The following is a 27,822-nucleotide window of genomic DNA, read 5'->3' on the forward strand; positions in this document are numbered from 1 at the left end:
GTGGGCAGAAAGCATGTCTGTCTCATGCCTTTTTCTTCTTGGCACCAAGAAGTGATCAGCCCAACTCCAGCATTCGGGCACCTCTCTTCTGTGTCTGCCTCTATCCTCTCTTTACCACCAGTGTATGAGCTCCCTGACATCAAGAAACATGGCTCATGCCGTTATACATCTCTCCATCTAGCATTTTATTGGTCTTCTATGGATTTCTATTGAATCAATACATCTCTCCATCTGGCATTTTATCTGTCTTCTATGGATGTCTATTGAATCAATATATGAATGTATTAGCAGATGGCTAGGACTCAAACAATTTCTACATTGATTCAAAGACTGGAAAGAGAAGGTCTTGGCTATAAATCTGGAAGCCAAGGTAACCAAACTATTTTAAGGCTTTGATGGAGTTCAGAGGGTTTAGAAATGTAGCAAAAATCACAGTTATTAATCAGTGAGTGGGCAAATGAATACATGTGGATTCATGGCTATGTGAAGCTGTGTACGCATTTGAAGAAACTCCCTACTTGGCGGCAGCTGCTCTCTTTGTTGAGCACAGACATAAGGCCCAGGGTTTCTTTATCAGAATCAACCATGTTTTACTTTTCCAAGACTGGTGAATGGACAGCTCTGTGGTTAGGGATGAAGACCAGAAACTCTGAAGCCAGATTGCCTTGATCCCACTCCAGGGTCTGGCATTTCCCAGCTGTGTAACCTTGGGCAGGTGTGGTTGATTAATGATGCCCCCCATCCCCGCACCCCACAAAAACATATTCATGACCTATCCCCTGGTCCTCTGAGTGTGAGATCATTTGCAAATGAGATTTTTGAAGTTCTTATTCAGATGAGACCAAACTGAAGCAGGGTGGGAACTGAAGAATTCCACATGACTGGAATTCTTATAATGTGAGAAAATCTAGACAGAGATCCACATGACTGAGCAGGAAGAGTAGAAGCCACAGGAGGAGACACATAGAGATGGGTGGCCATGTGACAGGAGCAGAGACTGAGTTACTGATTGCCAGCAATCCATCACCAGAACGCTACAGACTTCAGAGGTGATGTGACCTGCCAATACCTTGATTTTGGACTGCCACTTCCAAACTATGAGACAATAAATTCCTGTTGTTCAAGCCAACCAGTCTTTGTCCTAGCTGCCATGGCAAACTAAAACAGCAAGTTACAAAACCTGGCTGTGCCACAGTTTCCATATATAGGAACATGGATCATCATATATGTAGTACCTACCCTGCAAGGTAGCTGCAAAAATTAAAGAGTGAATGATAAGAAGCAACAAGTAAGTGCTCAATCTGTAAGAGTGAACTGGTAATATTTTGTATAAGACATACATCACTTTACAATTCTTAAAGTTCATTTGTTTAGGTTATCACATTCGATCTGCGGCCATTAGTACTGTCCCAGGAGACCAGATGACCCTAAGGACACACAGGTGATGGTTGCAGAGGTGGGACTTTAACTCCCATTCTCTGACTCTTGGACCAATTCACTTTCTGCCCCTCCCCCATTCTCCTGTTGCCTTAAAACCAAGATTTTTCATTTGATCAGTGGGACTATTGGGATTCAGCCCAAATGTGCACTTTGTTTAAGATGTCGCACACTGCCTGGTGATGGACTTGCAGCACCCTTGGGGGCTGGAGGCCACGTATCCATCCGTCAACTAAGGGTGTCTCCCCCAGAAAGCCACAGTTCTTGCAAAAGCAGAGAGAATCTAGGTGCCAAACATAGGACTAATGATTAAAAACGAGATCCAGGGAATTGCTTCTGACTCAGCCTTTCCAGCAAATATCCCTTTCCATCAAGAATGACAGAAGCATATACTAAGTTTCTTTAATTATAGACTCCCTGTTTGTCTGCACGCCTACAGGAAACTTGCTAGGAAAGTCTGATAAGAATTGCACAGTTTCAGCACAAATTAAGCGATTCTTACCTTGAATAGCACAATGGCATAGTCATATATTAACACGGGATCCTCGGTCTCCAGGGCACCTTTGGCATACCATTCAATTGCGGCTTCAGGATTCTTGGTCACACCTTGCTGCCCCCAGAATAGCATCTGGGCCAATCGTTGCTTAAAGACAATAGCAATTTAGAATAAGGACTTTACTGTGTAATGCTTAATGTAAGACTTTAAAAGGTAGAAGGAAAAGCCTATGAATATGTTTTTATTTTGGGGGGGGTGCATAGCCCGGGAATCTAACCCAGGTACCCCACATGAAAGGTGAGCATTCTACACTGAACCACTTGTGCACCCTGACTATGTTTTTAAAATCTTGAGAACCATGATTTACCTAGACACACTTTTGTATCTTCTAACTGAAGGTCAAAACTCAGAGGTGGACGTATGCAAATGCAAGCCCTCAACCCAAGCCAGGCATGTTGTTTGTGTGTGAGAGAGAGAGAAAAAAAAATCTACTTCATCCTGGGTCAAAGCTGGATGGAACCTGATCAATATATAAGTCAGGATTCTACAAGAGAAACAGAACCAACAGGAGGTATCTATAAATATGAGATTTATAAGGATGTCTCATGCAACCATGGGAGTGGAAGAGTCCAAAATCCCTAAGGCAGGCTGTGAAGTTCGCAGCTCCGATGAAGGGTCTAAATGAATTCCACAGGAGAGGCTCACTGGCTGACGAAGCAGTAAAAAAAAAATATATCTCTTCTTCCTTAAAAAGTATTCAGATGACTGAATTATCTCATTGGTGGGAAACATGTCTTAGTTGATCACAGATGTCATCAGCCAAAGTGCAATTAACTGACTGATAATTTAACATACTAGCCTTCCGGTTTATCAACCAGCCATGGGATATCCTTGCAGCAACAGTCAGGCCAGTGCTTGTCTGATCAGACAACTGGGCATCATCACTTGGCCAATTTGACACTAGAACCTAACCATCACAATCAACAATCAATTTTCTCCTTTCCTCAAATGTCCCCTCTTTTGTGATGTATTCCCAGTCCCCTTGGCCCAACGAATGCCCTGGAGGTCTCTGCACACCCATAGCATGTCTCTCCTCCTATCCCATCATTTGTCTACATGGGTTGCTCCACCATCAGACTGGAGGCTGTGAGCTCACTGCAGGTAGGAACCTCAAAGTGCTTTTGGCCCTCTGTCCCCTACTATCCCCACTGCCCACTTAACAGAGCCTGGCTGAATGACAAAGAAGCCCCTTACAAATATTTGCTTAGTGATTGAAGGAAAAAACGTTCATTGTGAGGAAAGTTAATACAGGCCCTGGAGTACCCAGGAAATGGCTCTGGCATTGGCTTTTTCACGAATACACATTGAAACTCCTTCCTGTGCTAGAAAGACTGCAGGTAGGGATAGACACCCAAGAACAGGGCCAGGGGCCATTTTTGTTAACATTCTGACCCATGCCTCATTGTTTTTCCAAAGAAATAATACTTATAACTGCCAGCCAAATAGTTCGTGAAGTACTAGGAAAGCCTCTGTGGTGGGTGGGCAACCTGTTACAAAAAAAAGTACTTGAGTGTCCGAAATGTTCGCTTTGTCAATTTCTTTGATTCTCTTTTTTCTTTCCCTTCCCCATCTCTGTGATTCTGTCAGCCCCAGAAAATCTTCCTGAGGGCTCACTGGGAGCAATAAGCAAAAGCTCCATCTATCTGTGGGAAGGAGATATCTCTGGTGCAATCAGCGTTAACTGGCTCCCATCAAGGGCTTTCTTCATAGGTAGGTAATCAAGAGGAAAAAAAAACAGGGTGTGTTCTCCAAGCCTTCTGCCCTTGTACTTCATAAGAGTCCATCCAGATGACAAGGGATATTCAAGAGACCAGGCTATCCTTTTCAGATAACATGCCATACATAATTTTCTAACTGAATCCATAGCCTTCTTCTCGATGCCCATCTAATCTCTCCTATACCCCCATATATCTGATGGTCATCTTCGGGCTACTCATAAATATTGTGACTCTCTCTCTTTTTGGGTGCTTGGTAAAACTATACTTATAGCACACTAGAAGTCCAGAGTGGCCATATGAATTACATTGGCCAATAAAATGGAAGAACTGACTTGTACCACTTCTGAGCAGCATCTCTATGAGCTAGCCCGTTTGATGTGCCATGGCCAGTGCCTTGCTGCAATGGTCTTGGAAACATGTCCAAAAGAACTCTCTGTCAGTTCAGGTTCCTAAGGGACTAATGAGAGCAAAGTCCCTGACAACCCGCATCAGACTTGTAGTGTGAGCAAGAAATGCATGAGTGATGTCTGAAAGCACTGAGATGGGGAAATTTTGTTTTCCCAGCATAACCTGGTCTATCCTGACTGATGGAATCTCCAATATGTGGACCACTGTCTTAGTTCTAGGGCTGCCATAACAAAAGACCATAAGCTGGGTGGCTTGAGACCACAGAAGTTTATTATATCACAGTTCTGGAGGCTAGATGTCAAAATCAAGGTAGCACCATGCTTCCCCTAAAACCTGCAGGGGAGAATTCTTCCTTGCCTCTTCTTGGCTTCTGGTCCTTACTGGCAATCCTTGGGTGTTTGTTGGCTTGTAGATGCATCACTCCAATCCCAGCCTCTGTCTTCACATACACCTCCTTCTTGTCTCCATCTTCAGGTGGTATTTGCCAATCTGTGTCTCTTTTCCTCTTGCTATAAGGACACCTGTCATATTGTATCAAGGGACCACCCTGCTTCACTATTTTAACTTAACCAATTCCATCTACATTGGCATTATTTCTAAATAAGGTGATGTTCACGGGATCCAGAGGTTAGGACTTGAATATATCTTTTTGGGGGGAGGCAAAATTCAAACTGCATGTTTACCTGAGCTGCTGCATTGCCTCGGGTAGCTTCATGCTTCAACCACATAAAGACATCTCCATCTTCTTTGGTTTGTACCTTGAGTGTTTCATCATCTTTTAGTCTAACTGTTTCAACATATGCCTTAAAAAAAAAATGAAGCAAAATACCAGATATGGGCATGCAAAAGACACGACATTATTTATTCTTAATGGCAATTGCTCAAGCGGAAACTATATGAATAACTGAAATATGAGGTGTGTTGACAAAGCCATAAGATCAAGTTATTTTTAAATGAATGTATCACATCTCATGTATTTAAATTAGTCTCTTTTTTTCCCACCAAATTTTTTGCCTTGGGAGATCACAATTTGTTCCACTTACACTTTTATTGCTCAAGCTGGGTCTCAGCTCCACTTTGTGCAGCTGATTTCAGAGCCAGATTAAAAATGACATCAAAAAAGGGAAATTGAATCAAAAAGTTGCCTAGGAAGGTAAGATGGTGGCTTAGTGAGGTGTGGGATTTAGTTCATTCTCTAGAGCAGCTACTAAATAGCCAAGAACAGTACAGAACAACTGCTGGGGCCACGTCAGTGACTGAACACACAGTGTACCCCAGTCTGGACCATCTGGACCAACAGCGAGCCCACCCAGAACTGTGAGTTCCCCAAGACATGGCAGCTGGCTCCCCTCACCTACAGGCTGCTTCCCAGAGGGGAAAGGAAACGGACTTAACCAGTGCAGGGGCTGAGCATAACAAAACTCCAAACATGGAATTAATGAACACATTCTGACTACTAAATATAGGCCCCCAACCTCAGTTGAACCTGGCGGAGAGGGGCAGGGCTGACAGAAAAAGGAAAAAGAAAAAAAAATAGGTTTTTTTTGAATCTGAAAAGGTCTGGGCCCTGCAGGAAAGGAGGGGGCACATAGGACCTGGAGATACACTGAGCAATGTACCAACTTAAGCTCTTGATTGGCAAACCCAAGGAACGGGGTCCTGCTCTGAGAACAATTTTTCTTTTTCTCTTTTGTGGCTGTTTCTACAGATTGATTACTCTTTGAATAACAGCTGCAAGGCTTCTCGGGCTCCACTGCCCCAGGCATAGGCAGAATTGAGCTTGTTTGAGAGCTTGTCTGGAGCCTGTGCCTTCCCCAGGAGAGGGGTGGGGCCCAGTTCAGGTGGAATCCCTCCTTCAAGGAGTTGAGACACCAGGGTCTGGAAAATTGAAGCTATTAAAGCCAGCCTACAACCTCTCCTCTGTCTCCACCACGCCCACCTGCAGCAGGGAGAGTGCTGAAGTTAAATGTACTACATCACCTTATGCTGGTGGGACCTACAAGCAGAAAAGTGCCACATACTGGACAGGATAGGAAAAATGCAAATCCCAGAGACTTCATAGGAAAGCCTTTTAATCTGCTGGGTCTCAACCTAGGGGAACACGAATGCAGGTGACTCTTTCCTCCTGAAAGGACACCAGTTTGGTCTGGGAAAATCTGACTATTTTACCCAAATCTGTCTATAATACCCAAGTAGACCCTCCTAAGGGATTGGGAGAAAGGGACCATACAAGCAGGGTAAGAAACAAGAACTGAAAAATTCTGCTCTGTTAAACAAAACCTAAGCTAGAGTACTAGAATAAGCTGAGCTGAATGTCAACGAACAGACCACAAAGTCATCCATCAAGAAAATCCTAGGAAAAAAAAAAGATAAAACAATCTCCAGAATAAACTAATTAAAGTAATTAAATGCCTAGACGCCAGCAAAAAATAATAAATCATACTAGGAAAATTTAAGAAATGATCCAGTCAAAGGGACAAACCAAATGAGATATAGGAGGTGAAACAATTAATTCACAATGTTTGAACAGACATGGAAACCCTCATCAAAAATCAAATCAATGAATTGAGGGAGGATATAAAGAAGGCAAGGAATGAACAAAGGGAAGAAATACAAAGTCTGAAAAAACAAATCGCAGAACTTATGAGAATGAAAGGCACAGTAGAAGAGATAAAAAAAAACAATGGAAACTTACAATGTCAGATTTCAAGAGGCTGAAGACAGGATTAGTGAACTGGAGGTCGGAACATCTGAAATCCAACAAGCAAAAGAAAATATAGGGAAAAGAATGGGAAAATATGAGCAGGGACTCAGGGAATTGAATTACAATATGAAGTGCACAAATAGATGTGTTGTGGATGCCCCAGAAGGAGAAGAGAAGGGAAAAGGAAGAGAAAAACTAATGGAGGACATTATCACTGAAAATTTACCAACTCTTATGAAAGACTTAAAATTACAGATCCAAGAAGTGCAGCGTACCCCAAACAGAATAGATCCAAATAGATGTACTCCAAGACACTTACTAATCAGAATCTCAGATGTTAAAGAGAAAGACAGAATCTTGAAAGCAGCAAGAGAAAAACAATCCATTACATACAAGGGTAGTGCAATAAGACTATGCGTAGATTTCTCAGCAGAAGCTATGAAGGCGAGAAGACAGTAGGATGAAATATTTAAGATACTAAAAGAGAAAGAGTGCTAACCAAGAATTTTATATCCAGCAAAACTGTCCTTCAAAAATGAGGGGGGAAATTAAAACATTTGCAGACAAACATCACTGAGAGAATTTATGACCAAGAGACTAGCTCTGCCAGAAAAACTAAAGGGAGCACTAGAGACAGATACAAAAAGACAGGAGAGAGAGGTGTGGAGAAGAGTATAGAAATGAAGACTACCAGTAAAGGCAAAAAGAAGAAAAATTAGATATGACATATCCAAAAGGCAAAATGGTAGAAGAAAGTACTTCCCGTTCAGTAATAACACTACATTTTAATGGATTAAATTCCCCAATCAAAAGACATAGACTGGAAGAATGGATTAAAAAACAGGACCCTTCTATATGATGTTTATAGGAAACACATCTTAGACCCAAGGATAAACATAGATTGAAAGTGAAAGGTTGGGAAAAGATATTTCATGCAAATAACAATCAGAAAAGAGCAGGAGTAGCTATACTAATATCCAACAAATTAGACTTCAAATGTAAAACAGTTAAAAGAGACAAAGAAGGACACTATGTATTGACAAAAGGAACAATTCAACAATAAGACATAATAATCATAAATATTTATGCACCAAGCCAGAATGCTCCAAAATACAAGAGGCAAACACTGAAAAGAGAAATAGACACATCTACCATAATGGTTGGAGACTTCAATTTCCCACTCTCATCGATGGACAGAACATCTAGACAGAGGATCAATAAAGAAACAGAGAATTTGAATACTATAATAAATGAGCTAGACTTAACAGATATATATAGAACATTACACCCCACAACAGCAGCATACACCTTTTTCTCAAGTGCTCATAGGTCATTCTCAGGGATAGACCATATGCTGGGTCACAAATCAAGTCTCAAAAAATTCAAAAAGATTGAAATCATACAAAACACTTTCTCAGATCATAAGGGAATGAAGTTGGAAATCAATAATAGGCAGAGTCTAAGAGTCACCCCCAAGAGAACCTCTTTCGTTGTTCAGATGTGGCCTCTCTCTCCAGCCAACACAACAAGCAAACTCACCACACTCTCCCTCTCTACGTGGGACATGACTCCCATGCTGTGGACCTTCCTGGCAACATGGGACTGAAATCCAAGAATGAGCTGAGATTCAGCATCAAGGGATTGAGAAGAACTCTAGAATGAGCTGAAACCCAGCGTCAAGGGATTGAGAAAACCTTCTCAACCAAAAGGGGGAAGAGTGAAATGAGACAAAATGTCAATGGCTGAGAGATTCCAAACAAGAGATTATCCTGGAGGTTATTCTTACGCATTAAGTAGATATCACCTTGTTATCCAAGATGTAATGGAGAGGCTGGAGGGAACTGCCTGAAAATGTAGAGCTGTGTTCCAGTAGCCTTGTTTCTTGATGATGATTGTATAATGATATAGCTTTCACAATGTGACTGTGTGATTGTGAAAACCTTGTGTCTGATGTTCCTTTTATCTACCTTGTCAACAGACGAATAGAACATATGGAATAAAAATAAATAATAGGGGGAAAAATGTTAAAATAAGTTTAGTTTGAAATGCTGGTGATCAATGAAAGGGAGGGGTAAGGGGTATGGTATGTAAAAATTTTTTTTCTGTCTTCCTTTTATTTTTTTGTTGTCTTTTTATTTCTTTTTCTGAATTGATGCAAATGTTCTAAGAAATGATCATTATAATGAATATGCAACTATGTGATGATATTGTGAATTACTGATTATATATGTAGAATGGAATGAGCAAATATTAAGACTGTGTTTCTTTCTTATAATTTTTTCAGTTAATAAAAAATTTTTTAAAAAATAGGCAGAGTGCCAGAAAATTCACAAATATAGGAAGATCAACAACACACTCTTAAGCAACCAGTGGGTCAAGGAAGAAATTACAAGAGAAATCAGTAAATATCTTGAGGCAAATGAAAATGAAAACACAACATCTCAAAATTTATGACATGCAGCAAAGGCAGTGCTAAGAGGGAAATCTATGGCCCTAAATGCCTATATCAAAAAATAAAGAAGAGCAGAAATCGAGGAATTAACTGTCCACTTGGAAGAACTAGAGAAAGAACAGCACACCGACCCCAAAGCAAGCAAAAGGAAAGAAATAATGAAGATTAGAGCAGAAATAAATGAGATTGAGAACAAGAAAACAATTAAGAAAATCAACAAAACTAGAAGTTGGTTCTATGAGAAAATCAATAAGATTGATGGACCCTTAGCGAGGCTGACAAAAAGAAGAAGAGAGAGGATGCAAATAAATAAAACCAGAAAGGGAAGAGGAGACATAACCACTGACACCACAGAAATAAAGGAAGTAACGAGAGGATATATGAAAAACTTTACACTAATAAGTGTAGATGAAATGGACAACTTTCTAGAAAGGCATGAACAACCAACATTGACTAGAGAAGAAATAGATGACCTCAACAAATCAATCACAAGTAAAGAAATTGAATCAGTCATTAAGAAGCTCCCCAAAAAGAAAAGTCCAGGACCAGATGGCTTCACTTGTGAATTCTACCAAATATTCTAGAAAGAATTAGTTCCAATTCTGCTCAAACTCTTCAAAAAAACTGAAGAGGAGGGACCGCTACCTAACTCATTCTACAAAGCCAACCGCATCCTCACATCAAAGCCAGACAAAGATACTACAAGGAAAGAAAACTACAAACCAATCTCTCTAATGAATATAGATGGAAAAATCCTCAACAAAATTCTATCAAATCGAATCCAGCAGCACATTAAAAAAATTATACACCATGACCAAGTAGGATTCATCCCAGGTATGCAAGGATGGTTGAATATAAGAAAATCAATTAATGTAATACATCATATCAACAAATAAAAGCAGAAAAACCACATGATCATCTCGATTGATGCAGAAAAGGCATTTGACAAAATTCAACATCCTTTCCTGTTGAAAACACTTCAAAGGATATAGAAGGGAACTTCCTCAACATAATAAAGGGAATATATGAAAAACCCACAGCTAACATCATCCTCAGTGGGGAAAACCTGAAAACTTTCCCCCTAAGATCAGAAACAAGACAAGGATGTCCACTATCACCATTGTTATTCAACATTGTGTTGGAAGTTCTAGCCAGAGCAATTAGACAAGAAAAAGAAATAAAAGACATCAACGTGGAAAGGAAAAAGTAAAACTCTCACTGTTTGCAGATGATAGATACTATATGTTGAAAACCCCGAAAAATCCACAGTAAAACTACTAGAGCTAATAAATGAGTACAGAAAAGTGGCAGGTTACAAGATCGACACCCCACAATCTGTAGTGTTTTTACATACTAGTAATGAACAATCTGAGGGGAAATCAAGAAAAAAATTCCATTTACAATTGCAACCAAAAGACTAAAATATTTAGGAATAAATTTAACTAAAGATACAAAAGATCTATGCAAAGAAAACTACAAGGAATTGTCAAAAGAAATCACAGAAGACCTAAATAAATGGAAGGGCATACCATGTTCATGGATTGGAAGACTAAATATAGTTAAGATGTCAATTCTACCTAAATTGATTTACAGATTCAATGCAATATCAATTAAAATCCCAAAGACTTACTTTTCAGAAATAGAAAAACTAATAACCAAATTTATTTGGAAGGACAGGGTGCCTTGAATAGCTAGTAACCTGAGAAAGAAAAATGAATTTGGAGGTCTCACACTACCTGATTTTAAGGCATATTATGAAGCTACAGTGGTCATAACACAATGGTACTGGCATAAAGACAGATATACTGACCAATGGAATCAAATAGAGTGTTCAGATATAGACTCTCTCATCTATGGACAATTGATCTTTGATAAGGCCGTCAAGCCACCTCACCTGGAACAGAACAGTCTCTTCAATAAATGGTGCCTAGAGAACTGGATATCCACATACAAAAGAATGAAAGAGGATCCATATCTCACACCCTATACAAAAATTAACTCAAAATGGATCAATGACCTAAACATTAGATCTAAGACCATAAAACTTTTAGAAGAAAATGCAGGGAAATATCTCATCAATCTTATAATAGGAGGTGGTTTCCTAGACCTTGCACCCAAACCACAAGCATTGAAGAAAGAAAGAAAGAAATGGGAACTCTTCAAAATTAAACACTTCTGTGCATCAAAGATCTTTGTCAAGAAAGTAAAAAGATAGCCTACACAATGGGAGACAATATTTGGAAATGATATACCAGATAAAGGTCTAGTATCCAGAATATATAAAGAGATTGTTCAACTCAACAACAAAAAAGACAGACAACCCAATTACAAAATGGGCAAAAGACTTGAACAGACACGTCTCAGAAGAGGAAATACAAATGGCCAAAAGGCACATGAAAAGATGCTCAACTTTCCTACCTATTAGGGAAATATAAATCAAAACCACAATGAGATATCATCTCACACCCACCAGAATGGCCATTATCAATAAAACAGAAAACGACAAGTGCTGGAGAGGATGTGGAGAAAGAGGCACACTTATCCACTGTTGGTGGGAATGTTAAATGGTGCAACCGCTGCAGAAGGCAGTGTGGTGGATCCTCAGGAAGCTAAGTATAGAACTGTCATATGATCCAGCAATACCATTGCTAGGTATCTACTCAAAGGACATGAGGGCAAGAACACAAACAGACATTTTCATACCAATGTTATTTACAATTGCCAAGAGATGGAAACAGCCAAAATGTCCATCATAGGACGATTGGCTAAGCAAGCTGAGTTATATGCATACGATGAAATATTATGCAACTGTAAGACAGAATAAAGTCATGAAACATGTTACAACATGGATGGACCTTAAGGACATTATGCTGAGCGAGATTAACCAGAAACAAAAGGACAAATACTGTATGGTATCACTGATATGAACTGACATTAGCAAATGAACTTGGAGAATTTCAGTTGGTAACAGAGACCATGAGGAGATAGAAATAGGGTAGATATTGGGTAATTGGAGCTGAAGGGATACAGATGGTGCAACAGGACTGATTGTAAAAATTCAGAAATGGATAGCACAATAATGCTATTATTATCCTAAGTGTAATACAATAATGTTAGAACACTGAGTGAAGCTGAATGTGAGAATGGTAGAGGGAGGAGGTATGGGGGCACAAATGAAATCAGAAGGAAAGACAGACGATAAAGACTGAGATGGTATAATCTAGGTATGCCTGGAGAGTATAATGATAGTGACTAAATGTGCAAATTTAAAGATGTTTCTGCATGAGGAAGAACAAAGGAATGTCAATAATGCAGGGTGTTGAAAATAGATGGTAATTAATATTTTAAAACTTTAACATATGTGTGAGACAAGCAAAAAAATGTTTATTTGGAAAAAATGTTTATTTGGTACAAAATTTATATTTTGAGTAGTGCATTTCTTAATATAATTTATGTGGACAGCTTAATCTAACACCATAGTACCTGGAACCTTGCATAGGGCATGAGATTTCGTAGGTTTGTCCAGAGTGATTTGAACAGTGAATAGGGAAGTATTTGCAGAATCCCCTAGGGGGAATGGTGAGAAAGGGGGAAAATTCAACTTCCTCAAGTGGAGAATTCTTGATATTCTCACAGGCAGTGGGGACAGCCAAAGCAATAAGCTAAGACTACAATCTTGGAGTTTGTTCATATGAAACTTAATCCCACAAAGGATATGCTAGCCAACTTAAAATTAGGCCTAGGAGTCACCCCCAAGAGAACCTCTTCTGTTGCTCAGATGTAGCCTCTCTCTCGGCTGACACAACAAGCAAATTCACTGCCCTCCCCCTCTCTACGTTGGACATGACTCCCAGGGGTGTGGACCTTCCTGGCAATGTGCGACAGGAATCCTAGAATAAGCTGGAACTCAGCATCAAGGGATTGAGAAAATCTTCTCGACCAAAAGGGGGAAGAGCAAAATGAGACAAAATAAAGTGTCAGTGGCTGAGATTCCAAACAGAGTAGAGAGGTTATCCTGGAGGTTATTCTTACACATTAAATAGATATCACCTGTTTAGTTAAGGTGTAATGGCGAGGCTGGAGGGAACTGCCTGAAAATGTGGAGCTGTGCTCCGGTGGCTATGTTTCTTGAAGATAATTGTATGATGATATGGCTGTCACAGTGTGACTGTGTGGTTGTGAGAGCCTTGTGTCTGATGCTCTTTTTGTCTACCTTACCGATGGACAAGTAAAACATACGGATTAAAAATAAATAAATAAATAAATAATAGGCGGAACAAATGTTAAAAGAAATTTAGTAGATTGAAATGCTGTTGCTCGGTGCAGGGGAAGGGTAGGGGTATGGTATGTATGAATTTTTTTTCTGTTTCCTATTTATTGCTTTTTCTGAATTGAGGCAGACATTCTAAGAAATGATCATGATGATGAATATACAACTATGTGATTATAGTGTGAGTTATTGATTATATAACAAGAATAGAATGATCATATGATAAGAATGTTTGTGTTTTGATGTGGTTATGTTTCATAAATGAAAAATAAAAATTAATTTTAAAAAAGGGAAATCAATATTTTTCTGAGTATAATCTTATCCCCCCCTGTCAAAGTGCTATTATCGTGCATGACTAATCTCTTTTATTTAGCAGGATGAGCTTCAAGTCACTTTAGGCTATTCCCCAAAATTAAATCTACCCTGAAAAAAAGAGAGTATGCTACGCCTGAGGATGAGAAACAGAATGTATTGGAGACTCAAAAGATGATCTCAAAGCAAAAGTTCACAAAACATTTGAATTTGCATCTGGCTTCCTAGGGATCCCACTTTGAAGAAAACCAGGCTTATTTCAATGAATAAATTTTTGCTGTTTATCAAAAAAAAAAAAATGGCCGCATTGTTTCATCACCTTCTCTTGTACATAACATGGCACTCTCTAACAGTGCCATGAGGGAGCTTGAAGAGGACTTCTGTTTCTAATACATGCCATGTGCAAATGGTAAAGAAATGGATTTGGACTTGTTTGGGAAAGACGTCTCAGAGACCAAAGAGCCAACTCGATTACCTTTCTAACCCTCTTTGTTAGTCAGGAAAAGGACTGCACAAACTCTAGGCTGCAGCTCCCTTCTGTAGACTTTCTGCCCACTGCCTCCTTCATTGTGGCCACCTAGAGCCGGGATCCATCTCATGGCCAGTAGGGGCCTCTCCAGAGCCTCTGTGGGGACTGAGATTTGGGCACTGGGCTAGAATTCTGAGTCCAACGGGTAGCAATTCCTGCTGGTCATCTAACCCTGGGAGACCACCAGGCTGATGGTGACAGTTAAAGTAATCTTGCCCACTTATTGAAACTTACTATGTGCCAGGTGTTCAATATGTTTTTTCATTTAATCCTCATAACCAGACTGTGACCCAAGCACCACCCAATTTATAGGCTCAGAAGGTTAAGCAATGAACCCAAGGTCACATTCATAAGGCTGGCACGGGAAGCTGGGTTGGACCTACTGCTCCTCAACATCACCCTCTAGAGAGAAGGCCCTGTAATCCTACCTGGACTCAAACAATGTACCTCCTATACTCTGCAACCTATAACCCCTATGTGTACAGAGTTGCCCCATAAGCTGGCACTTCAGCCCAGACTTTGGGCACATGCTATATCCTTGTGATGAACCTGGAATTCGGCTAAAGCTGATGGTGCTCTGACAGGGCATTGTCAGCTGGAGGCTTTATATTCAACCAGAGTCTTTGGGTGTTTTGTGTTTTTCCCTCCTTCTCCTTGTGGTGGGACTTGAATGAAAGACACAACTTATGAAGACACACTTCCTTCCCTGCAGGGATTTAAACTCTTGGTTGCTGCTGCCCTTCACTGGCAGTGATTTCATAATGACCAGCATGTACTGCATGCCAGATGCTGCTCTAATTGTTTTACCCAAATTAACTCATTGAATCCTCGCAACCTTATAAGATGGTCTCCATCAATATCTTCATTTCACAGACATGAAAACTGAGGCCCTGAGAGGTTAAGTAACTTGCCCACAGTTATCTATTTAGTTCTTCAGACTTAGGAGTGTAAGGATGCCATGAGAATGTTAATGAAAGAGCTCAGTGGAATGTCTGGTACAGAACAAGCTCTCAGTAAATGGTAACTCATCATTTCTTAGGGCTATAGCTCATTCTAAAGTATAAATGACTGATAGCAGTTTAGAATGTTGGCCCACTGTTTTAGTCTGTAAGCTGCTGGAATGCAATATACCAGAAACAGAACAGCTTTTAAGAAGGGAATTTATTAAGTTGAAAGTTTATAGTTCTAAGGCTTTGAACATGTCCAGAGAAAGATACCTTAACTCCAAAGAAAGGGCTGATGAAGTTCAGGGTTTCTCTCTCAGCTAGGAGGGCACATGGCAATTCTGCTAACTTTCTTTCCTCATTTCATAAGGCTTTCCCAGGGGTGTTTTCCTTCTGCATCTCCAAGGGTCTCTGGCTGTGTGGACTTGGTTGGCTCTAAAGCTTCTTCCAAAATGGCTCCCTCTTAAAGGGCTCCAGCAAACACCACCACCTTGAATGTGTGGAGACACATCTCCATGGAAACCATCTAATCAAAAGTTACCACCCATAGTATCTACATGACACCTGAGACTCAGAGTTAGAGCTCTGAAGCTATGAAAGTCAGCAGTACCCCATACAGGAACTGCTTAAAAAGTTGAAAGAGGGGATCAGACTTCAACTAGAGATATGAATGAAGCAGATCTGGACAGGACTAGGGTAGATCAGAACACAGGGTAAAGGATGATATTGTCCATATTTTAAAACTTCTGTGTGAGACCAAAGGGAGATATGTTTAGCTGGTGAAAATTTATATTTTGGGTAGTGTATTACCTAATTTAACTTGTATGGCCAGTTTAGTTGAACATGTGGAATCTTGAATAGCTTATGTGATCTTATTGGTTTGTCCAGGTTAGTGTAATGCTCCAATAAACCCCAGAGTAATGTGGGCAGTGAATACAAAAGTATTTGCAAAGTCCCCTTAGGGAACTGGGGAAAAAGGAGGAAATATTCAACTTCCCCATTTGGAGAGAATTTCTGATATTCTCAAAAGCTTTGGAGACAACCAAAAGAATAGGCTGAGCACTTGATCTTGGGTTTTGCCCCTATGAAAATTATCCCTGCAAAGGATAGACTAAAGTCTACTTAAAAGTACACCTAAAAGACACTCCCAGGGAACTTCTTTTGTTGCTCAGATGTGGCCTCTCTCTCTCTCTTAAGCCATTTTGGCAAGTGAACTCACTGCCCTCCCTCTTACATGGGACTTGACTCTCAGGGGTATAAATCTCCCTTGCAATGTGGGACCTGACTCCCAGCCATCATGGGATTAAGAAAGCCTTCTTGGCCAGGAGGCAGAAGAGAGAAATGAGACAAAATAAAGTTTCAGTGACTGAGAGATTTCAAACAGAGTTTGAGGTTATCCTGGAGGTTATTCTTATGCATTATATAGATATCTCTTTTTAGTTTATGGTGTATTTGGAGTGGCTAGAAGGAAGTACCTGAAACTGTTCAGCTGTGTTCCAGTAGCCTTGATTTTTGAAGACAATTATATAATGATATAGCTTTTACAATGTGAATGAATATGTGATTGTGAAAACCTTGTGTCTGATGTTCCTTTTACCCAGGGTATGGACAGATGAGTAAAAAAAAAACACAGATAAAAATAAATAAATAATAGGGGGATAAGCAGTAAAATAAATTCAGTAGATTGAAATACTAGCAGTCAATGATAGGAAGGGGTAAAGGGCATGGGACTTATGAGTTTTTCCTTTTTTCTTTTTATTTTTTTCTGGGGTGATGCAAATGTTCTAAAAATGATCATGGTGATGACTAACAACTATGTGATAATACTGTGAGCCACTGATTGTACGCCGTGTATGGAATGCATATGTGTGAAGATTCGTCAATGAAAGTTTTTAAAAATTGAAAAAAAAAAAAAGGATACAAGAGCCAACTTGAAGGAGTGCTTACTAGCCAAAGGCGGTTCCATTTTACTTCAAAAAGAAGAATACATGTATTGAATTAGAATAATTACATATGTTAAAAATCAATGAATTCAAAATGATACTTAAAAAAGAAAATGCAATTGTCACCTGGGAAGTGTTAGTCATCAACTTATTTTTCTGAAAATTGATAACAGAGGGAAAACATAAAAAGTTTAGCCTAATTTTCATGTGTAAATCCCATTTCACTGCAATCAAAGAATTGATAAAGGAAAGTTTTTCATATTAGAAAAATCTCTGCCAATAAAGAATAAATAATAGACTTAAAAAAAAAGTTACCACCCACAATTGGGTGGGCCACATCTCCACGAAAATAATAAAAAAGATCCCACCCAGCAATATTGAATGAGGATTAAAGAGCATGGCTTTTCTGGGGTACACGATAGTTTCAAACCAGAACACCTACTTATTGGTATTTGCATTCTGTAGAGCTAGAGCATGATGTTGAGCTGTAATTCCTATGATAGATGAAGATCTATCTAAGAGAATTTTATGCTTTAGGAAATGGAAGGAATGAAATTTGGGGAGGGACCAGAAATGTTCTGCTGAGCTCCCATTTGGTGCAGGGATCTGCTGAGCACAGGTAAGGCAGATGAACTTATTCATACTCCAACAACCCCATCAGGTCCACACCATCATGGTGCCCATTTTACAGGTGAGAAACAGCAACAGAGAGGCCAGCGGAATTATTCAAGCCCAGGCAAATTGGGCCCTGGAGCCAATGGGTTTCAGCGGCTTCACTCCACTGCTGGCCACACCCAGGCCCAGGCCAGGTTGCTTCTCTGAAGTTCTGCATCACCACAGTAGCATCTAACAAAGCCATGGGCCCAGGGTCTTCTGCAAGAACATCTGCTGAAGGAACAGGCCTGAAAAGGGAAGAGTGTTTGGTTGTTCTTTCATTCAAACAAGATTTTGTGGCCAGGAAATGATACTTTGGAGGGAAAGGTGACCACACCAGGAAGCAGCTGTAACAAGGAGAAGAGACAGCAGGGCCAGGAACCGAGAATCCCAGACTGACCAGTTTTGGGATTTTCTGTGGCTCTGGAGGGTTCCCTTGGTTGCTGGTTGTAGAATCAGCAATTCAGGAGTACATAGTGGTGGCTGGTGAGTCCTCAGGCTACAAAGGGGAGTAGTCACGTCAGCTGGGTGTCTGTCCTCAGGGAGTACAGGAAATTAGAGGGTGGGGAAAGGAGGGGAAGCAAAGATAGTAGTAGAGACAGAAAAGAAGCACAGTAAAAAGAAGGAAGAGAGACAGGGAGAGAGAAAGAGGTGAGAGAGAGAGGAGGGGAGTGAGGAGGAAAATGGGGCAGGGATAGAAAGGAGGAAAAAAGAGGAAAGAAGGGAAGGAAGGAGGGAAAGAAGAGGAAAAATGGTTCAAGGAAGGGAAGAAGGAGAAAGAGAAAGGAAAGGGAGAAGAAAAAATGAGGCAAGGATAAAAGTCAGGGAGTGAGAAAGAGAGAGAAATGAAGAAAGGGTGAAAGATAGAAAGAGAGCAAGAGAGTGGGAAAGGGGCTTCCTGGAAGATGGCGGCTTAGTAAGACGCGCGGATCTTAGTTTCTTCTCCAGGACACCTACTAGGGGAGTAGAAACGATACAGAAAGCGCCCAAAGCCACAACAGAGATAAAAAAGACAGCGTACCCCATCCTGGAATGGCTGGCTGGCTGAGAGAAGCAGTTCGGGTGAGATCGCCGAGGCGCGCGGGCCTTACCGGGCGGGGTGGCAAGCGGCCAGAGTTACTCCCTTCCCCCTTCCCGGGCCGGCTGGGAGAATTGGAGAGGTGGTCCCCTGAAACCAAGGCGACTGGCGCCCACACCACGCGCAGCCCCCGGACCAATTGAGAGAATTGGATCGGAAACCCCCAGGCCGCAGAGAACGGTGACCCCGTGACTCCCGGGGAACGTGCACTCTCTTGGGCGGGCCGCTGCCGCTGGCGCCCTCCCGCCACGCTTGTTGCCCAGGGCCGACTAGGAAATTGGGACGGGCTCTTTCCCTGGCTGCGGCGACCAGCAACCCTCCCTGCGTTCGGACCCCGGGCTGGCTCAAGCCGCTTCGGCTAGCGAACCCCCAGGACGGCGAGAGTTTTCCAAAGTTTAAGGTCCCACAGCACCTTTTACTGGTGGGACCCGCAGACAAACGTGTGCCACGAGCGCCACCTACTGGGCAGGATAAGAAAAACAGAACCCAGAGATTTCACAGAAAAATATTACAACCTTGCTGGGTCCAACACCAAGAGAAATCTGAATAAATGCCCAGACGCCAGCAGTAGAAGATAACTGTCCACGCTCAAAAGATTGAGAATATGGCTCAGTCAAAGGAACAAACCAATAGCTCAAATGAGACACAAGAGCTGAGACAACTAATGCTGAATATACGAACAGAAATGGAAAACCTCTTCAAAAATGAAATCGATAAATTGAGGGAGGACATGAAGAGGACATGGGCTGAACATAAAGAAGAAATAGAAAAACTGAAAAAACAAATCGCAGAACTTATGGAAGTGAAGGATAAAGTAGCAAACATAGAAAAAATAATGGATAGCTACAATGATAGATTTAAAGAGACAGAAGATAGAATTAGTGATTTGGAGGATGGAACATCTGAATTCCAAAAAGAAACAGAAACTATAGGGAAAAGAATGGAAAAATTTGAACAGGGTATCAGGGAACTCAAGGACAATATGAACCGCACAAATATACGTGTTGTGGGTGCCCCAGAAGGAGAAGAGAAGGGAAAAGGAGGAGAAAAACTAATGGAAGAAATTTTCACTGAAAATTTCCCAACTCTTATGAAAGACCTAAAATTACAGATCCAAGAAGTGCAGCGCACCCCAAAGAGATTAGACCCAAATAGGCGTTCTCCAAGACACTTACTAGTTAGAATGTCAGAGGTCAAAGAGAAAGAGAAGATCTTGAAAGCAGCAAGAGAAAAACAATCCATTACATACAAGGGAAACCCAATAAGACTTCGTGTAGATTTCTCAGCAGAAACCATGGAAGCTAGAAGACAGTGGGATGATATATTTAAAATACTAAAAGAGAAAAACTGCCAACCAAGACTCCTATATCCAGCAAAATTATCCTTCAAAAATGAGGGATAAATTAAAACATTCTCAGACAAAAAGTCACTGAAAGAATTTGTGACCAAGAGACCAGCTCTGCAAGAAATACTAAAGGGAGCACTAGAGTCAGATACAAAAAGACAGAAGAGAGAGATATGGAAAAGAGTGTAGAAAGAAGGAAAATCAGATATGATATATATAATACAAAAGGCAAAATGTTAGAGGAAAATATTATCCAAACAGTAATAACACTAAATGTCAATGGACTGAATTCCCCAATCAAAAGACATAGATTGGCAGAATGGATTAAAAAACAGGATCCTTCTATATGCTGTCTACAGGAAACACATCTTAGACCCAAAGATAAACATAGGTTGAAAGTGAAAGGTTGGGAAAAGATATTTCATGCAAATAACAACCAGAAAAGAGCAGGAGTGGCTATACTAATATCCAACAAATTAGACTTCAAATGTAAAACAGTTAAAAGAGACAAAGAAGGACACTATATACTAATAAAAGGAACAATTAAACAAGAAGACATAACAATCATAAATATTTACGCACCGAATCAGAATGCCCCAAAATACGTGAGGAATATACTGCAAACACTGAAAAGGGAAATAGACTCATATACCATAATAGTTGGAGACTTCAACTCACCACTCTCATCAAGGGACAGAACATCTAGACAGAGGATCAACAAAGAAATAGAGAATCTGAATATTACTATAAATGAACTAGACTTAATAGACATTTATAGGACATTACATCCCACAACAGCAGGATACACCTTTTTCTCAAGTGCTCATGGATCATTCTCAAAGATAGACCATATGCTGGGTCACAAAGCAAGTCTTAACAAATTTAAAAAGATTGAAATCTTACACAACACTTTCTCGGACCATAAAGGAATGATGTTGGAAATCAATAATAGGCAGAGTGCCAGAAAATTCACAAATACGTGGAGGCTCAACAACACACTCCTAAACAACGACTGGGTCAAAGAAGAAATTGCAAGAGAAATTAGCAAATACCTCGAGGCGAATGAAAATGAAAACACAACATATCAAAACTTATGGGACGCAGCAAAGGCAGTGCTAAGAGGGAAATTTATTGCTCTAAATGCCTATATCAGAAAAGAAGAAAAGGCAAAAATTCAGGAATTAACTATCCATTTGGAAGAACTGGAGAAAGAACAGCAAGCTAACCCCAAAGCAAGCAAAAGGAAAGAAATAACAAAGATTAGAGCACAAATAAATGAAATTGAAAACAATAGAGAAAATCAATAAGGCCAGAAGTTGGTTCTATGAGAAAATCAATAAGATTGATGGGCCCTTAGCAAGATTGACAAAAAGAAGAAGAGAGAGGATGCAAATAAATAAGATCAGAAATGGAAGAGGAGACATAACTACTGACCTCACAGAAATAAAGGAGGTAATAACAGGATACTATGAACAACTTTACGCTAATAAATACAACAATTTAGAGGAAATGGACGGGTTCCTGGAAAGACATGAACAACCAACTTTGACTCAAGAAGACATAGATGACCTCAACAAACCAATCACAAGTAAAGAAATTGAATTAGTCATTCAAAAGCTTCCTAAAAAGAAAAGTCCAGGACCAGATGGCTTCACATGTGAATTCTACCAAACGTTCCAGAAAGAATTAGTACCAATTCTCTTCAAACTCTTCAAAAAAATCGAAGTGGAGGGAAAACTACCTAATTCATTCTATGAAGCCAACATCACCCTCATACCAAAACCAGGCAAAGATATTACAAAAAAAGAAAACTACAGACCAATCTCTCTAATGAATACAGATGCAAAAATCCTCAATAAAATTCTAGCAAATCGTATCCAACAACACATTAAAAGAATTATACATCATGACCAAGTAGGATTCATCCCAGGTATGCAAGGATGGTTCAACATAAGAAAATCAATTAATGTAATACACCATATCAACAAATCAAAGCAGAAAAATCACATGATCATCTCAATTGATGCAGAGAAGGCATTCGACAAGATTCAACATCCTTTCCTGTTGAAAACACTTCAAAAGATAGGAATACAAGGGAACTTCCTTAAAATGATAGAGGGAATATATGAAAAACCCACAGCTAATATCATCCTCAATGGGGAAAAATTGAAAACTTTCCCCCTAAGATCAGGAACAAGACAAGGATGTCCACTATCACCACTATTATTCAACATTGTGTTGGAGGTTCTAGCCAGAGCAATTAGACAAGAAAAAGAAATACAAGGCATCAAAATTGGAAAGGAAGAAGTAAAACTATCACTGTTTGCAGACGATATGATACTATACGTCGAAAACCCGGAAAAATCCACAACAAAACTACTAGAGCTAATAAATGAGTACAGCAAAGTAGCAGGTTACAAGATCAACATTCAAAAATCTGTAGCATTTCTATACACTAGTAATGAACAAGCTGAGGGGGAAATCAAGAAACGAATCCCATTTACAATTGCAACTAAAAGAATAAAATACCTAGGAATAAATTTAACTAAAGAGACAAAAAACCTATATAAAGAAAACTACAAAAAACTGCTAAAAGAAATCACAGAAGACTTAAATAGATGGAAGGGCATACCGTGTTCATGGATTGGAAGACTAAATATAGTTAAGATGTCAATCCTACCTAAATTGATTTACAGATTCAATGCAATACCAATCAAAATCCCAACAACTTATTTTTCAGAAATAGAAAAACCAATAAGCAAATTTATCTGGAAGGGCAGGGTGCCCCGAATTGCTAAAAACATCTTGAGGAAAAAAAACGAAGCTGGAGGTCTCGCGCTGCCTGACTTTAAGGCATATTATGAAGCCACAGTGGTCAAAACAGCATGGTATTGGCATAAAGATAGATATATCGACCAATGGAATTGAATAGAGTGCTCAGATATAGACCCTCTCATCTATGGACATTTGATCTTTGATAAGGCAGTCAAGCCAACTCACCTGGGATAGAACAGTCTCTTCAATAAATGGTGCCTAGAGAACTGGATATCCATATGCAAAAGAATGAAAGAAGACCCATCTCTCACACCCTATACAAAAGTTAACTCAAAATGGATCAAAGATCTAAACATTAGGTCTAAGACCATAAAACAGTTAGAGGAAAATGTTGGGAGATATCTTATGGATCTTACAACTGGAGGCGGTTTTATGGACCTTAAACCTAAAGCAAGAGCACTGAAGAAGGAAATAAATAAATGGGAGCTCCTCAAAATTAAACACTTTTGTGCATCAAAGAACTTCATCAAGAAAGTAGAAAGACAGCCTTCACAATGGGAGACAATATTTGGAAATGATATATCAGATAAAGGTCTAGTATCCAGAATTTATAAAGAGATTGTTCATCTCAACAACAAAAAGACAGCCAACCCAATTACAAAATGGGAAAAAGACTTGAACAGACACCTATCAGAAGAGGAAATACGAATGGCCAAGAGGCACATGAAGAGATGCTCAATGTCCCTGGCCATTAGAGAAATGCAAATCAAAACCACAATGAGATATCATCTCACACCCACCAGAATGGCCATTATCAACAAAACAGAAAATGACAAGTGCTGGAGAGGATGCGGAGAAAGAGGCACACTTATCCACTGTTGGCGGGAATGTCAAATGGTGCAACCACTGTGGAAGGCAGTTTGGCGGTTCCTCAAAAAGCTGAATATAGAATTGCCATACAACCCAGCAATACCATTGCTGGGAATATACTCAAAGGACTTAAGGGCAAAGACACAAACGGACATTTGCACACCAATGTTTATAGCAGCATTATTTACAATTGCAAAGAGATGGAAACAGCCAAAATGTCCATCAACAGACGAGTGGCTAAACAAACTGTGGTATATACATACGATGGAATATTATGCAGCTTTAAGACAAGATAAACTTATGAACCATGTAATAACATGGATGGACCTAGAGAATATTATGCTGAGTGAATCCAGCCAAAAACTAAAGGACAAATACTGTATGGTCCCACTGATGTGAACGGACATTCGAGAATAAACTTGAAATATGTCATTGGTAACAGAGTTCAGCAGGAGTTAGAAACAGGGTAAGACAATGGGTAATTGAAGCTGAAGGGATACAGACTGTGCAACAGGACTAGATACAAAAACTCAAAAATGGACAGCACAATAATACCTAATTGTAAAGTAATCATGTTAAAACACTGAATGAAGCTGCATCTGAGCTATAGGTTTTTGTTTTGTTTTGTTTTGATTTTACTATTATTACTTTTATTTTTTTCTCTATATTAACATTCTATATCTTTTTCGGTTATGTTGCTAGTTCTTCTAAACCAATGCAAATGTACTAAGAAACGATGATCATGCATCTATGTGATGATGTTAAGAATTAATGATTGCATGTGTAGAATGGTATGATCTCTAAATGTTGGGTTAATTTCTTTTTTTCCGTTAATTAAAAAAAAAAAAAAGAGAGAAGGGATAATTGGAGATGAAGGGATACAGACTGTACAACGGGACTGGATATAAAAACTCAGAAATGGACAGCACAATACTACCCAATTGTAATGCAATTATGTTAAAACACTGAATGAAGCTGCATGTGAGGTATAGGTTTTTTGTTTTTGTTTTTTTTGTTTTTTTTCTTTCTATTATTGTTTTAATTCTTATTCTGTTGTCTTTTTATTTCTTTTTCTAAATTGATGCAAATGTACTAAGAAATGATGAATATGCAACTATGTGATGTTATTAAGAATTACTGATTGTACATGTAGATTGGAATGATTTCTAATTGTTTTGTTAATTCTTTTTTTAATTAATAAAAAAAATAAATAAATAAATAAAAAGAGAGTGGGAAAGGGGAAAAGGGAGGGGGAGAGAGAGAGAGGGAGGGAGGAAGGAAAGAAGGCAGAAGAGGTCAGGAAGAACAAAAAACCCGGACATGCAGCTGGGAGCCAAGGCTCTCAGCAGCCCCACGTTTTCCAGAAGCATCTGCCTCCTCTGGAGTTATGAAACCTAGCAGTTCGGCCAGGATTCCCAGGAACTGGGGAGCAGGCCCTGCAAGAGTAATTAGCCATTTCCTAACCTCCACTCACCTCCTGCAGGGCGGTGGGACCAGCCATTACAAACCTGTCTCCTAGGGTGTTTAAAATCAACCTCAGCACTTGGCTCCCAACAGGGAGTATGTGTTTTCTTTGTTGAAATTTAGCATTTTAGGGCTTTCAAAGAACAACGAGGGTAATATCAATGGTAACAGTGGAGAGAGAAAGAAGTAAATACTCAAGATTCCCTCAAAGTAGGATGTCACATACAAATGAGAGGCTGAATGTAAGGAGGCAGAGCTTGACCCCAGGCAGTCTTTGTGTTTGTTGTCAAAAAGCATCAGAGAGGAAAGCAGACATGATCTCTTTATGTTGATCACCTGACATTCTGTGTTCACCTCCTGTTATTCCATCGGTAAACACTGAATGAGTGCCAATCACACTGAATGAGCACTGAGTTCTGGGGTCACTGGGGTGCATGAGAAAAGGGAGCCTGTGGTCTAGTGAGGGCATCAGCTCCCTAACCTTGTATACAACACCGCCATAAGGAAAATGAGAGGTATGCCTGGGTGTTACAGTGACCTAACAAAGGTGCAATCCAGCAAGACTTCCTGGAAGAGAAGTCAGAGCCAACTGTAAAAATAGGAGTGGGAGTCAGCAGGAAAAGGGGAGGGAAGATGGAAAAAGTACAACAGGCAAAGATCAAGCAAGACAGGGGGTGTGAACAGGATGGCGTGGCTAAAAGTTTGGTGTTGCTGGAGTTGGTAGTCTAAGACAGGGATTGTAAGTGTTGAGATTGGGGAGGTAAGGGAAAAAAATGAGCAGGGACCACCTCATATGCCATGCCTCATATGACATCTGATGAAGCTGGACTTAGTTCTTCTGGATTAGCACTTCTCAAAGCTAGCTAGCTGCACCTTACAATCATTTGGGGAGCTTTTAAAACATACGCCCATACACATATGCACCTGGTATAGGCCTGGCTGGAGTAGCTTTAAGCCCCAGGTGATTCCGACGTGTGGCCATGCTGAGAATCATTACTGCAGACAGCCCCCTCTGGCCTCAGTGAGAAAAGAATGGAGAGGGGACAAGACTGGTGACAGAGGCCTGTAGGGAGGCAGTGACAGCGGAGACAGAGATGACGAAGAGAGAAATTGGCATGTAACAGCAGATAGGATGTTGACTTCCCAGTTTGTAGCAAGGGTGCTGGGGCTACGAGTTGAGGTGTTTGCAGGGGATGGAGAGGAAATGGCATGCTCCATCTGGGCGCTCTTACGATTACAGATGCAGGGTTTGCAAGAGAAATCGCAGCTGGAAATAAAGGTTTGAGTGTCATCAGTATGTGGAGGGCAGTTGAAACTGGGGGTGTGGCTGAGATGCCACCCCGCACGCATCCTCCCAGAAGGTGCACAGGCTGGGCGGGGACCAAATCTTCAGGAAGCACAACTCCTAAGGGGCGGGTAGAAGGAGAAGAGCTAGCTCAGTTACGCAGAAGCCACAAAAACAAGCACATAAAAGACTTGTCATCTTCTTTCTGTTCAGCCTGAAGGAGAGTCCCACTAAATCATTAAGAAATGACGTGAAGTGAGATTACTATAAAGAAGATGGAAGGATGCGAACCATGAGTTACATGAAAGAGAAAATGAAACAAAAATCAAAAAGAGAGTTATTGACAGATCCTTGGTTGGTTAATTAGAGGTCTGGCTTTCCCTATCTCCTCGTTTGCTGCATTCTGCTGGTGAATTAATGGATTGTTCAACAAAAGGACATTTAAATCAATGTATGACACCTGCTTAAATTCTCAAGGAGCCATTAATTACACATTCTTAAGAAAATGAGCTATGACACAACTCTTCTAACTGTATAATTCGTATCTGTGATTCTTAATCATACGGCTTTTCAGCTGCAAGATGGATCTTTTCTATTCATCTGCTCGGGTTCTGACCAATTAAACATTTTCTTTCATAATCATAACATTTCATATGCCACATCTTCAAAAGAAAAGGAGCTTGTTAGCAACATACCATTTCCTGTTGCTAATTTATGCCGAATTAGAATTCTTTAAAGTATAATATCTAAAGGACATTATTAACACATTCAACCTTAATAGAACGATAACAGCGATATTATTTTGTGGCTTGACTTCGTATGGATGTTTTTCCAGAATAATAATTTTTCAAAAAAAAAAGTCATCAATTAATAAAGTAAATCCTGTTAAGCCAAGGTTAAATTTTATACGTATAGACTCTGAAGGAATACAAATGTACAAATGATAAGGGTGTGTAAGTTTATTTTGAAGGAATCATTACTTTCTAAAGGAATTAGATTGTCTATATAGATAGCCTTTTGGTGTTTTACAAACTGACTCATGTTTAATGTTCACACTGACATATCTTTGAGTCATTTA

The 27,822-nt window shown here is 39.9% G+C and overlaps 1 protein-coding gene across 1 annotated transcript in view; it reads right to left on the reverse strand.

Moving 5' to 3' along the window:
• Nucleotides 1-27,822, reverse strand: part of SEL1L3 (SEL1L family member 3) — a 149,683-nt gene that overhangs the window by 42,788 nt on the left and 79,073 nt on the right. The window contains exons 12-13 of the mRNA XM_077136536.1: nucleotides 4,803-4,922; nucleotides 1,940-2,080 (exon numbers count right to left, since the gene is read on the reverse strand). Coding sequence (XP_076992651.1) covers nucleotides 1,940-2,080; nucleotides 4,803-4,922 — 261 coding nt within the window. The remainder of the gene's footprint in view (nucleotides 1-1,939; nucleotides 2,081-4,802; nucleotides 4,923-27,822) is intronic.

Source organism: Tamandua tetradactyla, chromosome 19 (genome assembly GCF_023851605.1).
Source record: "Tamandua tetradactyla isolate mTamTet1 chromosome 19, mTamTet1.pri, whole genome shotgun sequence".
In the NCBI taxonomy this organism is placed as follows: domain Eukaryota; kingdom Metazoa; phylum Chordata; class Mammalia; order Pilosa; family Myrmecophagidae; genus Tamandua; species Tamandua tetradactyla.